Genomic DNA, 15,005 nt, shown 5'->3' with positions numbered 1-15,005 from the left:
ATGCACATCCTCAGTCAAAAATATAAATGCTGATCCAAATCTCACACCTTATACAAAATTATCTCAAAGTGAACATAAAATTAAATGTAAATAAAACTGTAAAACTTTTAGGGAAAAAAATGTAGAATCTTCAGGAACTAGGGATAAATGGAGTTCTTAAGTTTGGTACCAAACCTCCATTCATAAAAGAAAAAGTTGATAAATTAACTCTCATCAAAATTAAAAATTTATAATCAAAGAGAGACCTTATGAACAAGATGAAAAGACAAATTACAGACTAGGAAGAAATATTGACAAAACACATATCTGGCAAAGGACTTGTATTTGGAATATATAAACTGCTTAAAAATCACAATAAAAAAACAACCAATCAGGGGCACCTGGGTGGCTCAGCTGATTAAGCATCTGCTTTGGCTTGGGTCATGATCCCAGGGTCTTGGGTTCGAGCCCCACATCGGGCTCCCTGCTTGGTCAGAAGCCTGCATCTCCCTCTCTCACTTCCCCTGCTTGTGTTCCCTCTCTCACTGTGTCTCTCTCTAATAAATGAATGAAATCTTAAAAAAAAAAAACAACCAATCAAATTAGAAAATGGGAAAAGGACATTAATAGACATTTCATTTCATGAAAATATATTCAACATCACTGGACACTAGAGAAATGCAAATTAAAAATTACATGAGATATTACTACACATCTATCAAAATGACTAAAATTTAAAAGATTTTAAATACTGATCAAATAGTGGCAAACATTCAGACCCTCTATCTTTCCTACATTGCCAGTGGAAATGTAAAATGGTACAGACACACTGGAAAATAGTTAAAAATTTCTTTTAAAAAAATAAATATATACTTGCCCTATGACCTAGCAATCATATTCCTGGGCATGTACCCCATAAAATTAAAAAATTATGTCCACACAACAAATTGCAAATGAATGTTCATAGAGGCATTACCTTAAATAGTTAAAGACTGGAAAAGGTAAAGTGTGAGAACATGTAGACCTGATGTTTCTTTGTTGGGAATGTAATTGTTTAGAAATTTAATTTCTTTTTTTAAAATGCATATTTTTATTTAAATTTATTTAATTTTTCCCATTCAGTTTTCTCTCCCTTCTCCTATTGTTCTCTGCACTATTTCTTATGCTCTACCTGTGAGTGAAATCATATGATAATTGTAATTTCCACCACTTCCTCCACTGCTGAGGTCCTATGACAACTCAATTAAAATGACTCTTTATTTAGGGTCTTATTCTTAGCTCCTTAACCCACTTTCTTTTCCTCTCAGACCCCTACTAATACTTTAATAAACAACATTTTTAGATAAGAGATTCTGGATTTCCAAATTTAAAAATAGTCGTTCTGTTCAATCTGCCTTCATAGTAATTGCTGCATTACATTTCGGATTCTGATCTGTTTGCCCAATAATTCTTTGGGGCAGAAGGCATTCTTTTTCTTCCTGCCAACTGCGCCTTAATGATATAAAAAATGTAAATCTACAGAGCATAAAAGAAAACTTACCTTTATAAATGAAGGATGTGGATACAATGTTCCTGATTTGTTGTATGCATACACCAGGAAATGAGGGTCTAAAAATGACCTAATTCAACCAAAGTAATAACACTTCATTGTAATAGTAACATTAACAAAAACAGAATCATGAAATTAAAATTCACTTTCAACATTACAAGTTCAAATATCCAAAAATTAAATGGACTCCTCTTTCCATTATCTCATTGCCTTCTGATAGCATATTTTATATAAGAAAAAATACTAAGCAATATAATCTATAGCAGTAGGGACACCATAATGACATAGATTTATGTATACTAGAAACCAGGACTTCCAGATTCCCATAGCAAAGTCTTCTTTTAGATTCAACAATCAATAAATCTCATAGCATAAATATTTGCTAATTTGTTAATATTTTCTAAGAAGTAGCCACAGATTGATAAGAAACAAAAAATATATACGCTTTTTCCATTAGTTTTCATGAAATTATACTGTGGTGAAAACAACCCCCAAATTCTCAATGCTTTGAAACAATAATGAATGTTCTTCACAAGTTTATTGCAGGTTCAGCTCCACAACAACTTCATTCTGGAACCTGGAAAAAGACACCTCCTACCCCATGGAATCTATCTTTCTTGTAGCAAAAGGAGAAAAGAAATTGTAGAAGCATACAATAGTTCTTAAAGCCTTTGTTTAGAAGCAGAAGACTAGTGTTTTGCTCAGATTTCATAAACTGCATGTATTCTACAGACAAGCCTCATCTAAATGGTACCAAAGTGTAATCTTCCCACAGAGAATATAGTGATTGTTATGGAACAATCTGACCACGGTATTTACTGCTCGGAGACCACAGTATTTATTGCGGGGAGACTACAGTTTCTCAAGGACTCCAACACCAAGGGGCAGTTCAAGGCCAGAATCAAAGAGGGACTAGAGCATTCACGGAGTGTGCACATTCACCACCACTTCTCTTTCTCCAGTCCTGCTTCATCTTCTCTCATTCCTGACAGCTCTTCCTTTCCTCAATTCAAATAAGAAAACTAGAGAGCTTCCCAGACAAAACAAAACATATTTATCAGCTCATATTCCACATATATTCAAGGGCAATGCCAAATGGCCTGTGTTGCTTTAGGTGCAAGTACCTGGAACACAGATTCTGGCCCAGGGGCAGAGCCACATTTTAGTAACTAAGCAAGACAATGGAGGTGGTGGAAATGGGAATCCAGAAGCACCTGCCAGGAAAATTCAACAGATTTTTGACAAGCATAATTTAAAGACTAAAACTTTAGTTTGCAAGTTCATTCACCCTGGGTCCCTTTTTCTTTTACACAAAACAACAAAAAGTCTGCCTTAATCAGTGAATTAATAGAAGTACACAAAGGACCACTCAATGGAAAAAAACAACATCCAATGTAAGGAAAATGAACAAAAGCGTAGAAGGCAAAACTTAAAAGCAAATTCCTAATGAAACTGAACCAAGATTTGGTTAAAGAAAATAATCATTATTTCAAGGAAAGTTAATAAGTTAAAAAGTTGATAAACTTTCAGAGAAGATTGTTTCAAGGAAAAAGATACTCTGAAACCAAATGATGAATGTGAAACTAAAATAAATAATTCAACAAATGTGTTAAAGAGAATTTGTTTGCAGAGAATAGAATTAGAGTCCTAACCAAAAAAAGGACACATTTTGCTAGTAAAAAACACGGTCAAAATAAAAATTTGAAAATAGTTGGAGGAAAATCTATACCATAGAGGGAAGATCCATAAGACTCAGGATGAAACCATAGATTTCTGTAAAACTTTTAAAAATGTGAGTGATTTAAAACCAAAATGAAAAATTAAGGGATTTATTCAATTGTGAGAAGAAAAGGGACATTTTCATACATGCACAGATTCAGAAAACATGCCATCTGAAGAAAATGATCTGAAAATAATCTAAACAGTACCTACATCAGCATAAAATCACAATAAAAGGAAAAAATACAAAGGAAGCAGAAAAAAAACTTGGAAAATACAATACAGTTGTTAAATAAGTAAACTGAAAGCATTGGATTTACCTCTTAAATGTAAAAAGAATTTTTAAAATACTATAGGAATATAATACAAATTCAGGATGTGATAGACCCAGTGAGGAATCAAGTATTAGTATAATGATTATATGAATATTTCATTTTTATAGCAATAAATCCCACAAACAAAGGAAGAAGACAAACAATAGGTTAGATAGCATGTTTGCAACATATAGAAGAGATAAAGAATTAATATCTACAATGAGCAAAAATTCCCACAAATTGGTCATGGGGAAAAAAAGAAAGAAAAGCAGAAAGGTAAGACATAGATTGAAAATAAATGACCCAAATGAATAAAAAGGAAAACTGAAAAGGAAAACCAGAAGCTTCGGAGAAGCAATTCAATTAGAATAGTCAGTAAACATTTGAAAAGATACTATATATTATTAATAATCAAGGAAGTACATATTAAAATAACAATAAAATAACATTTCTTATGCATTAACAAAAATAAGTGAGTGCAGATATTCTTTTTATTGAGAATGTAGAGAACAGAAATGGTTTTGAATTATTGGTCTGAGTGAAAACTGGGATAAACCCTCTGAAGTAAAAATTAGAAGCATATAGCACTCTTGAGAATTGTATCATTGATAATCCATGAATTTCACTGGTGCCCAGAACATCACGCCCAAAGACATCTATAAAATGGCTTTTCTTACTATAAAAATATAGGAGGATAAATAATAAATGAGATAAAACTATAAGAGACTCTTAATCTCACAAAACAAAAGGAAGGTTGCCAAGGGAGGGGGGTAGGGAGAGGGTGGTTGGGTTATGGACATTGGGGAGGGTAAGTGCTGGGAAGTATGTAAGTCTGACGATTCACAGACCTGTGCCGCTGGGGCTAATAATACATTATGTGCTAATTTAAATAAATAAATGAATAAATAAAATCTTTTAAAAAATAATAAATGAGATATATATTGGATAGCTACATATGTATTTACAATCAATGAACTCATTCTGCACAAATAGGTATGAATGACTCTCAGATAAAAATGTTATGTGGGGTGCCTGGGTGGCTCAGTCGGTTAAGCATCCAACTCTTGGTTTTTGCCTCAGGTCATGATCTCAGGTTCATGAGCTTGAGCCCCACTAGGGCTCAGCATTGGGCATGGAGCCTGCTTAAGATTCTTTCTCTCCCTTTCCCTCTGCCTCTCACCCCCACTAACTTCCTACAGTTTCCCTCTCTCTCTTTTTCTCTCTTGCTCTGGCTTGGAAAAAAAAATGTTATAGAAACTGCAAACTGTTGCATAACAAGCACAACCACAAAACCAGAACCACATAAGTACTGTCATGAGTAAGTAGCCATAGTAATTCTGCTAATGGTGGCCAGGATTGCCCAATGGTTAGGGATTCAGCTGAATGTTGGCTGATCTAGGGAATGATTAGGCCAATATAAAAAATATTAGACTAATACTATTAGTATTAAACTAATATTAGTATTAGTATTTAATACTAATACTAATACTATTAGTATTAGTATTAAACTATGGCCTTTGTGTAATAATGATGTGTAGGATCATCAGTTATAACAAATATATCACTCTGGTGGGGTACATTGATAATGGGAGAGACTACACATGTGTGGAGACAGGGGCCATACAGAAACTTCCTGTACCTTCCAATCAATTTTGCTGTAAACGTAAAACTGATCTAAAAAATAAATATTAGGGACGCCCGGGTGGCTCAGTTGGTTAAGCAGCTGCCTTCGGCTCAGGTCATGATCCCAGAGTCCTGGGATCGAGTCCCACATTGGGCTCCTTGCTCAGCGGGGAGCCTGCTTCTCCCTCTGCCTCTGCCTGCCTCTCTGCCTGTGCTCACTCTCTCTGACAAATAAATAAATAAAATCTTTTAAAAAAATTATTAAAAAATAAAATAAAATTAAAAAATAAAAAATAAATATTAATTTGGAAGCAGGAAACAGGAAAAGGCAAATAGCCAATAATTGTTTGGGGAAGTTTTTTAGGGAAATAAAAATTGACACAAAGATGTAGTATAATATTTTAGGACATCTTGAGTGCTTTTGAAAATCTAAACTGCTACTGTCTCTTCAGAAACTGGCAATATCTCTCAAAAATCCTAATACAAAATGTGACTAATAAGGAAGGTTGTTGTGAAAATTAAACCAGTTACTACATACAAATTGCTTGGAAATATGCCTGGCAATTGTTATGTGCTCTATGAATGTCTGTCACTTTTGTTGTTTTGGTTGTTATTATTATTATTATCTCTATTATTACTATTATTCATACTTTTTGATTCAGAAACTCATTGCTTGGTATTAAGCCTACAAAACAAAATATCTATTGCATAAGAATACACATATAAGGATGTTTATTGCAGGACTCTATAGTGACAATCCTTGGAAATAACTTTACTACCTTATTATTACATGCCATACCACAGACTGTTACCTGTTAAAGAATGAGTTAAGATATATACATAGAGGAAGAAAATGAACACCATTACTAAACAAGACCTCCCAACTGCAAAACAGTATTTCCATTTCTCTAAAAACAAACCTTTTTGGTAGGTTTCTACAAATTTAAAGGAAAGGTGAAATTGGTAAAATGGTGGAAAGAGAGAGATACAAGGTTATTAATAATGGTTTCCTCACAGAGTGAAAATTTAAGATATTAAAAAAATGTATAATATCAAGTAAAATGTTTAAAATATAAATGTATAAAATGACATGATGAACAAAATTAAACATGGACAAATAAAATTACTGTCTTGATCGTTACAGTTGTGGCTATATTTTAAAGAGTTACAGAGACTAATTTTCACTTATCTGGCATACATTAATTTTGCATCATGAAATTAAAATTTGGCTCGATTTAAAAATCTCAAGATGAAGACTTGGAATTCTAGTCTGACTTGAATCACAAAGATGAAACATGTTAAATATAATAGTCATGCTCTTATTTAGGTTCAACTTAGGGTAGTGACTAAAAATTTCAGAAACTAAAACAACTGTATGAAAAGAAGAATGCCCACTTACTGTTTTTCAAGATGGAGAGTATACATTTTCTGACCAATTTTGATGGCATAAGTGACCTACAGCAAAGTATTCAAGAAGAATGTAATTATTAGAAATTATGAATTCTTAAAAATCAAAAGCCATAACTTCTTAAAATGTATTTACTCTTTCGTTGAGACATAGATCATATCACACGTCTCAGAATGATATATACATATATAATATAGACATAATTGTAATCTTCCTTCGATCATGGAATGTATGACAGAATTGATCATAATTAAATTTAAATAAAAATCAAAGAATCTCAATTTATTTCAAAACTAAGAACATTAGCCATAAAATTTCAGTTTAAAATGGTTACATTTAAAAATGTTGAGTAATCTTTGAAGGAACTTGAATTTTATTATCTTTTTTCTACTTTGTGATTTCTACCCCAAGTAAATTTAAAAATTAAAGATACAACACAGGTTCCCTTTTCAGATTAAAGAAAGTATCCCTAACTGTAAGAACACTCTTCATCTCCCAGTCCTCTAGGAATCACCTCAGCTACAGAGGGTCACCTCACACCAAGTCACAACTTTCTGAGACGGCCCACATTTAACGAGAACCCCCTCATCCCAACTCCAGATATTGAAGGGCCATGCTAGCTTCACATTTTGTTGACACTCGGTTGAGTCTCCATCTCCCCCTTCCCCCTTCCTCCGCTCCCCTTCCACAGGGGTTCATCTCAAAATGAACCTAATAAACAGTCTTCATAACCTAATAAACAGTCTTCACAGGAATCTTCTCAAAGACTGCATCCCGAAGAACCCAATCTGTGACATCATCATAAAACATACACATTCTTCATGGCACAGCACATGGTCAATGTGGGTAAATTTTACATATTTGCAAAGAACGTGGATTTTGTCATTCGGTACTGTTTTCTGCATAAGTCATTTTAAACGTCTCATGTTCAGTCTTCTGTAAGCTTACAGCTATTGAAAAAAAGTGTATTGGGCCAAATGAGTGGCATAGTTAGTTAAGAGTCTGGGTCTTAATGTTGGCTCAGGTCATTATCTAAGGGTCATGATCTCAGAGTTGTGAAATGGAGCCCCACATCTGGCTCCCCGCTCAGTGCAGTCTGCTTAACTCTCTCTTCCTCTGTCCCTCCCACTTCTATAAAATAAATAAATAAATCTTTTTAAAAAATGTGTCAACTTCTCCCCAAATTATTGTGATATTATTTCTTTCTCCTCTTAATCTATAGTTTTCTTCATTACATATTTTGAATCTTGGTTGTTGGGTGCAAACAAGAGTAAAATTAGCAAAATTGCAAACAATTATAAAGTATGCCTCAATGTCATCTTCAGAATATGACTCAACTTTGGGGGTTATAATTTCTTCAATTTCATCCGTTATCACCTAATATACATTATGACTTAGGATTTCTTCTTCAACCCATGAATAATGTAGAAGTGTATTTTTATATTCCCAGACACATTTTAAAAACTTTTTAAGATTTAGATTAATGGAAGGGCACCTGGGTGGCTCAGTGGGTTAAGCTTCTGCCTTCGGCTCAGGTCATGATCCCAGGGTCCTGGGATCGAGCCCCACATTGGACTCTCTGCTCAGCAGGGAGCCTGCTTCCTCCTCTCTCTCTGCCTGCCGCTCTGCCTATTTGTGATCTCTCTCTATCAAATAAATAAATAAAATCTTTTTTAAAAAGATTTAAATTAATTGAATTGTTACAGATACTGTATTGTCAATATTTGATTTTCAATGTTTTTTCCTTTTGTCAGTTTTGTTGAATAATCTGCTTATTCCTGAGAAGAATGTGTATTATAACTATAGAAATAAAGGCAAATTATAGCTGGATTAGAAAAACACTATCTTTACTTCGGGGTTGTCTTGAAGTTTAGATGTTTCTGACTCCCAGCTAAGACAAAGGCAGTGAGATTTGTAAGTACTTTTGGGGGTTCAAAAACTCTCTTGGCCAAGGATAGCTTCTTTAGTGTTTCCCTACCTAGTTTGATGAGGCTGGCTTGGCTACTGAGAGAGTCACTGAAAGCTTTTTAAGGAGCTCTCCAAAAGCCAAAATCCACCCCTCCCCAACTAAGTCTTGTTACTTCAAGCAGAGACTTGGCTTGTTCCAGAAGTACAGAGTTTGGGTTCATATGGATGTTTCTTGAATTCCTGATATTTGTCTGAATTCTCTTTCTCTTGCTGCATCATATGCTTTGTCATTACAAAAAAGCCTCATGGTTATACCTGTAGAGTCTAGTGAGTCCTAGTGAACAGCAGAGAGGAGAAAACAATATATTCACTGTGATGGCTTCATTTCTGTATAATTTCATCAATAAAATATCTTATTGCTCAAATTCTCTTTATCTTTCTGAATCCTTTTATGATTTGTAAACCATTTGAGAAAGATATATGAAAGTGGATTTGAAAATTTGTCCCTCTAGTGCTATCAATTCTTATATATGCTGAGAGCATTTTTTTATATACACTGCTCATTTATACCAATCAATAAAAGATATGAGAACCAGGAAATCCAAGGATACTGCTAGTCTGACTGCTGCAAAACTTATTTTTATCCATTTTCTCAAGAAGATTTTTAAATATATCCAAATTAAGAATTTGTATATGTTCTTAGTGAACTGAATATTTATTAAGTCATGATGTTTATCCCTCATAATGGTATATGGATGTGTGTTCTAAATGTTGATTTTTTTCTACTTTTCTCATGGATACTTGTGTTTGCTTTTGGTTAGCATTTTCCCAGTATATGTCATACTCCTTTAAACAGTTTAAACTCTCTATATTTGTTTTTGGTATAATGGCTTCTATGAATACATAATCGCTGGATTTTTTGGTGCCATAAAGGCAAACAGACCACCCAGTCTATAAAACCTGCCCCTGTGTCTAACAATTTTCCGGTTAGCAATTCAACGCTCCTCTGAGATCTGGCCACGGAGGTTCCAATCCTTGGATTCCTATCACATCCCTGTGTGTCTTTACATCAACACTTCTTTCTTTCTTTTTTTTTTTTTTTTTCCTGATAGACAGAGATCACAAGTAGGCAGAGAGGGAGGGGGGAAGCAGGCTCTCCGCTGAGCAGATGGCCCGATGCGGGGCTCCATCCCAGGACCCTGGGATCATGACCGAAGCAGAAGGCAGAGGCTTTAACCCACCGAGCCACCCAGGCGCCCCAATACTTCTTTCTTGAAAACAAAGTGTCCTAACCAAAACTTCTGATTCCTATAAAAAGGGGCAAAATCAGTAAGAAATTAACAAGAAAGAAAAGATTCAAATAGGCAATATATATAAAGGCATATTATCTTAAGACTTAAAAAAATGCCAGTTAAAAGTGAAGTATTCATTTTCATGCTCACATTAACAGAAATGAGAAGCCTGAACGAAGCTTAGCAAGCCCTGTAGAAAATAAGTGTCATAATTCTTTTCTTTGTTAGTGGGAGTCAACTTACACAACTTTCATGAAAAACATTTTGTGATATTTATCATTCTTCTTTAGTGACCTGCCCATTGATCCTATGAAGATGACTATTCAAGAAGACTTATAAAACTACAAGTTTGGATGTCTGGGTGGCTTAGTGGGTTAAGTGTCTGCCTTCTGCTCAGTTGAGGTCATCATCCCAGGGTCCTGGGATCCAGCCCTGGATCATCAGGCTCTTTGCTCATCAGGGAGTCTGCTAATCCCCCTCCCTCTGCCCCTCCCTTTACCCCCCCCCCCCCGCGCTTGCTCTCTCTCTCTCTCAAATAAATACAATCTTTAAAAACTACATTTTTAAATTTGACAAAGAATGATGTTATAGCCATATAATGAGATAATCATGCACTTATAAAAAATAATGACAAAGCTGTATTTATGATCATAAAAGTAAATTCTAATTTTATAAATAAATTAAAAGCCAATTAGCACACTCATATGTTATTATTAAAAATATATGTGTAGGAGAGTGCATGTCTCTAAAATTTCATTCAGTTCAAATTCACTACCTTTAGAAACTGAGGCAGACATTCACTTTCTTAACTCTTTGTGCTCTGTAGATTTAATTTTACAACGTACATGCTATTACATTAACAGGGTTATATATGCCTATATATGCAAATATAGGCATGAAGAAGTTATATATGGTCATTTTAAAAATCATGTTACAAGGTCAATATTAGTGTGACCTCATAAACACAGAATAAATATTTAAACGTACATACTTTCTAGGAAAAAAGTCCAGTAGATTCGTATATCATTTTGTGTGATAGGAATTTGGGGTACTTTTTTCTCAATCACTTTTTAAAATGTTTCATAATATTCATTGGAAAATGAAAAGAAAAATCAAAACTCTTACTTTCATTGAGACAAAATGACTCTTTAACACAGTAATTGGAACAAAAAATTTCAAAGGGATCTGCATGAATTGATTTGGGTCATGTATTCCTATAAAAATAAAGCACTCATTTTAAAAAAGTGATTTCCACAGGATGTCTGGGTGGCTCCGTTGGTTAAGCCCCTGACTCTTGATTTCAGCTCAGGTCATAATTTCCCTTCAAGAGTTGGAGCCCGGGCACCTGGGTGGCTCAGTCAGTTAAGCAACTGCCTTCAGCTCAGGTCATGATCCTGGAGTCTCCGAATCGAGTTCCGCCTCAGGCTCCCAGCTCTGCAGGGAGTCTGTTTCTCCCTCTGCTACCCTCTTATGCTCTCCCTTACTCACCCTCTCTTTCAAATAAATAAATAAAATCTTTAAAAAAAAAAAAAAAGAGTTGGAGCCCCACCCCACCCCCCATCAACTTCTTCCCTCAGTGGGGAGCCTGCTTAAGATTCTCTCTTTTCCTCTGCCTCTGCCTCTAACCCCACTCACACACACAAACTCTCTCTCTCTGTGTCTCAAAAATAAATAAATACAAATTTAAAAAGTAATTTCTTAATTACCTGCGTTTCTGAACCTTGACCATCACTGGTATTTGTCTCAATCTTCCGTGGCACTGTAATTTGTAGAAGCGATGGTTCAAGATCTACAGTAAGGAAAACACCTGTGAATGTTGCCTAGTGCCTGGCAGCATCCTTCTTCCCGCGTCCTGTCACATCCCATCACTCTTTGAACTTCCATCCCCACCCCCGAACACACACACAGGCACGCAAAATCAGACTTTGTACATTAGCAGCAGGCCAGGAGGATGCTGACTCTAAACCGGCTGTGACAAGACACCGGGCTCTCCCCCGGACCCGGGGTTCTGGAGCAAAGTTCTGGGGCCCGCCATGCCCAGAGAGAGGCTCTGCGACAGGTGACCCTCTATGGGGCAGGGTCCTTCACTCACGAGGGCCCGCGGAGGTCAGCCGGCCCAGGCCTGAGAGGATCAGCAGGAGAGACAGCATTGCGGGGCCTGCTGGTCTTGGCGCGGTGATGGCTGTTGGCTGCGAAACGGTGGCGGCTCCCGCGGGGCCCTGCGTTCGCGGCGGGCGGGGCTAGGGCCCGCACGGTCTGAGGCGAGGCTGGGGGGGAGGGCGGGGCGCGTCTGCTTCGCCCACCCCGCCCTCTCGGCGGACTCGCACGCGCAGCCGCAGTCGCAGTCCTGGGCGCCGACCCACGGCACGCTGCGCGGAGGAAAGCTCGGATATGCGCCAGAATGTCCTGCTTCCCTGGTGGGCTTCAGTTTTATTTTTCCAAAACGCGGACATTGGAAACGCATTCAGGGATGACGTGAGTGTCGTAAGAGCATGTTCTGCAGATGGGCTATTTGCTGGTGAAGTCCTTGGCAATGCTAATAGTCCACGTCGTCGTTTTCTGGCACAATGACTGAATTACTGTGGGGAAGGAAAACAGAAAATGGTAATTCACCGTATCTTTGGTAGCAGACAGTTGCCTGTTTTAACCATATCTACCTCTGAATTTATAACTTAAGCCTCAGGTCAAAATAAACATACGTGCACGCACGAAGAGGAAAAAGAAAGGTATCTAAATTCTTCAATCATAGTTAACTTTGTTTCTTAGAAAACTCTTTGGTTTAGGAAACTAAATGAAACGGTAAATATGAAATGGGTGTGTCTATGTGTTCTACTGCCTCAGTATGGTTTTATAATTAAAGTATTAGGCTAAAAAAAAGGGAAAAAAAGAAAGAAAGAAATCATAGCTATGAAATGATCCTGAAACAACTTTATTTTTCCATTATTTATTTATTCTATTGTTATAACTTAGCTTAGGATGATCTGGCTAGTAAAAGATTAAATGTAAACCTTTTTTTCCCATCAGTATGGCATTCACACATGGTAAGGGAATAACTTGGTAAGAGCATTAATTTTCTGGATAAATATGCATGTTGTGACTTGCATAATTTCAGTTTGCGAGGACTTTTTTGCCAGACAATTCTTAAGTACTCCTTCCATGGAACACTTAACGCTTACATTCCTTACACACATTCCTTACATATTTATGCACAAAATCAAATGATTGTTTTCTCAGTTTATAAACGGAAAAAATAAAAAGAAATGGAGAAGGCTAGCCTTTAAAATATATATATATATATTCCTATGTAATGATTTTCCTGAATCTAATTTTAGTGGCTATTTATCAAGAAAATATTGGTATAGATAACAAATGATAACAGAAGTAATTTAACTTAAAAATAGCCAATTCTTCTGGGTGCCTCAGTGGTTCAGTGGGTTAAAGCCTCTGCCTTCAGCTCAGGTCATGATCCCAGGGTCCTGGAATAGAGCCCTGCATTGGCCTCTCTGCTCAGCAGGGAGACTGCTTCCCCCTCTCTCTCTCTCTCTCTGCCTGCCTCTCTGCCTGCTTGTGATCTCTGTCTATCAAATAAATGAATAAAATCTTTTAAAAAATAGTCAATTCTGCATATTTCACTGAAGTATTTATAGGCTAATCATTTAGTTTGGTTGCAATCTATGTTGTATAGTGTATTTAATTTGTTTGAATATTTCTATGTATCTTAAAGTTAGTATTTTTATCTTTTTTGCAAAATTATATGAAAATTGGTGGGATTAACATATGAAAATTATGTTGCTCTTAAACTTTCTTCATGATTGTCTATAACCTGATCAAACTTTTGAAGTCTAGTATATATGTTATTGAAGGGATTGTAAGTATTAGAAGATTATTCATGGTTCTACTAAAAATCTCTGTTGTTCAGTCAGGTAACCAAAAAGAAAAATATATATTTATTATCTAAATTCATTATTGTGTTTGCACTGTTGTTATTGACTGCTCATTTTTTTTTGCTGGGCATAATTTACAGGCACTCACATCATCCGAATTTAATTCAATAATTATTTTTTACATGCTTAGTATAAGGCTGAAACCAGACAGATACCAAAATATGTGTCACAACCTCCCTGTCTCCCAGTACCTCAGAAAGTAACAGAAAACTGAACATGTACAAGAGATGCCACAGCTAGAAATTAAAAAATTTGTAGTAGAGGAATATTCAAAATTCTCTGGGAATACAGCTAATATAATTTTGTTTTCTTTTTAGATATCGAAGTGAACCTGTGAGCCATATAGATTTGTATGGATGTTAGTGAATTTTAGGACTTTATTCTTAAATAACTTAAATTCGTCCAAGAGCTTTAGTGCAAATAAATGATGGGTTTTTGTGTTAGAATGGTAACATCATAGTTTGGGGGTGGTGGGATTGAAATAATGAGGACTAGAAACAATAGGTTCATTGAAGGGAATTTTACATAGTTTAGGCCAAAAATGTCTACAAACTCAGGATTAGAGTGGGAAGAGAAACAAAAGTAGTAAAAATACCTGAGAGATGTTTAGGAAGAAAAATCAACTTTTTGAATAATTTAATGTGGAGGTTGATGAAATGTTTGAGAAGACTAAGCCACTGAACTTAGAGGGGCACCAATTTTATTTTTTTTTTATGGCCTTACCTATAACTTTTCAGAAAATTATCTTCAGTTATCATTTTTTGTTTATATTTAACTTTTATTTAAACTAAGTCCCAGTTAGTTAACATACACTGTAACATTAGTTTCAGATGTATAATATAGCGATTCAACACTTTCACAGAATACCCAGTCCTTATCACAAGTGCTTTCCCTAATCTCCATCACCTAGTTCACCTAACGCCCCCATTCCCCACATTCTGATAACCATCACCTATAGTTAAGAGTCTCTTTCTTGGCGTGCCTCTCTCTTTATTCCCCTCTGCTCATTTGTTTTGTTTCTTAAATTCCACATACAAGTAGAAGCATATGGTATTTCTTGTCCACAGATTGACTTATTTCACTTAGCGTTATGTTCTTTAGTACCATCCATGTCATTGCAAATGACAAGATTTCATTCTTTTTAATGGCTGAGTAATATTCCAAGACCACTTCTTCTTTATCTATTCATCAGTCAATGGCGAGCTGTTTCCATAGATTGGCTATTATAAATAATGCTGCTACAACATTAGGGTACATTAATTCCTTTGA

At 35.7% G+C, this 15,005-nt stretch overlaps 1 protein-coding gene across 1 annotated transcript in view; it reads right to left on the bottom strand.

The window, feature by feature from the left end:
* LOC308338240 (A disintegrin and metallopeptidase domain 3-like) overlaps positions 1-11,942 on the bottom strand; it is a gene marked incomplete at both ends in the record, with an annotated part of 111,004 nt that extends 99,062 nt beyond the window's left edge. The window contains 4 exons of the mRNA XM_080796290.1: positions 1,520-1,598; positions 6,584-6,639; positions 11,499-11,581; positions 11,885-11,942. Of these exons, the coding sequence (XP_080652416.1) occupies positions 1,520-1,598; positions 6,584-6,639; positions 11,499-11,581; positions 11,885-11,942 (276 nt within the window). The remainder of the gene's footprint in view (positions 1-1,519; positions 1,599-6,583; positions 6,640-11,498; positions 11,582-11,884) is intronic.
* Between the last annotated feature and the right edge of the window lie 3,063 nt (positions 11,943-15,005).

Source organism: Martes martes (genome assembly GCF_963455335.1).
Source record: "Martes martes genome assembly, chromosome: 2".
NCBI lineage: Eukaryota > Metazoa > Chordata > Mammalia > Carnivora > Mustelidae > Martes > Martes martes.
The sequence above is the reverse complement of the archived record's forward strand: the minus strand, read 5'-3'. Positions and strand labels throughout refer to the sequence as shown.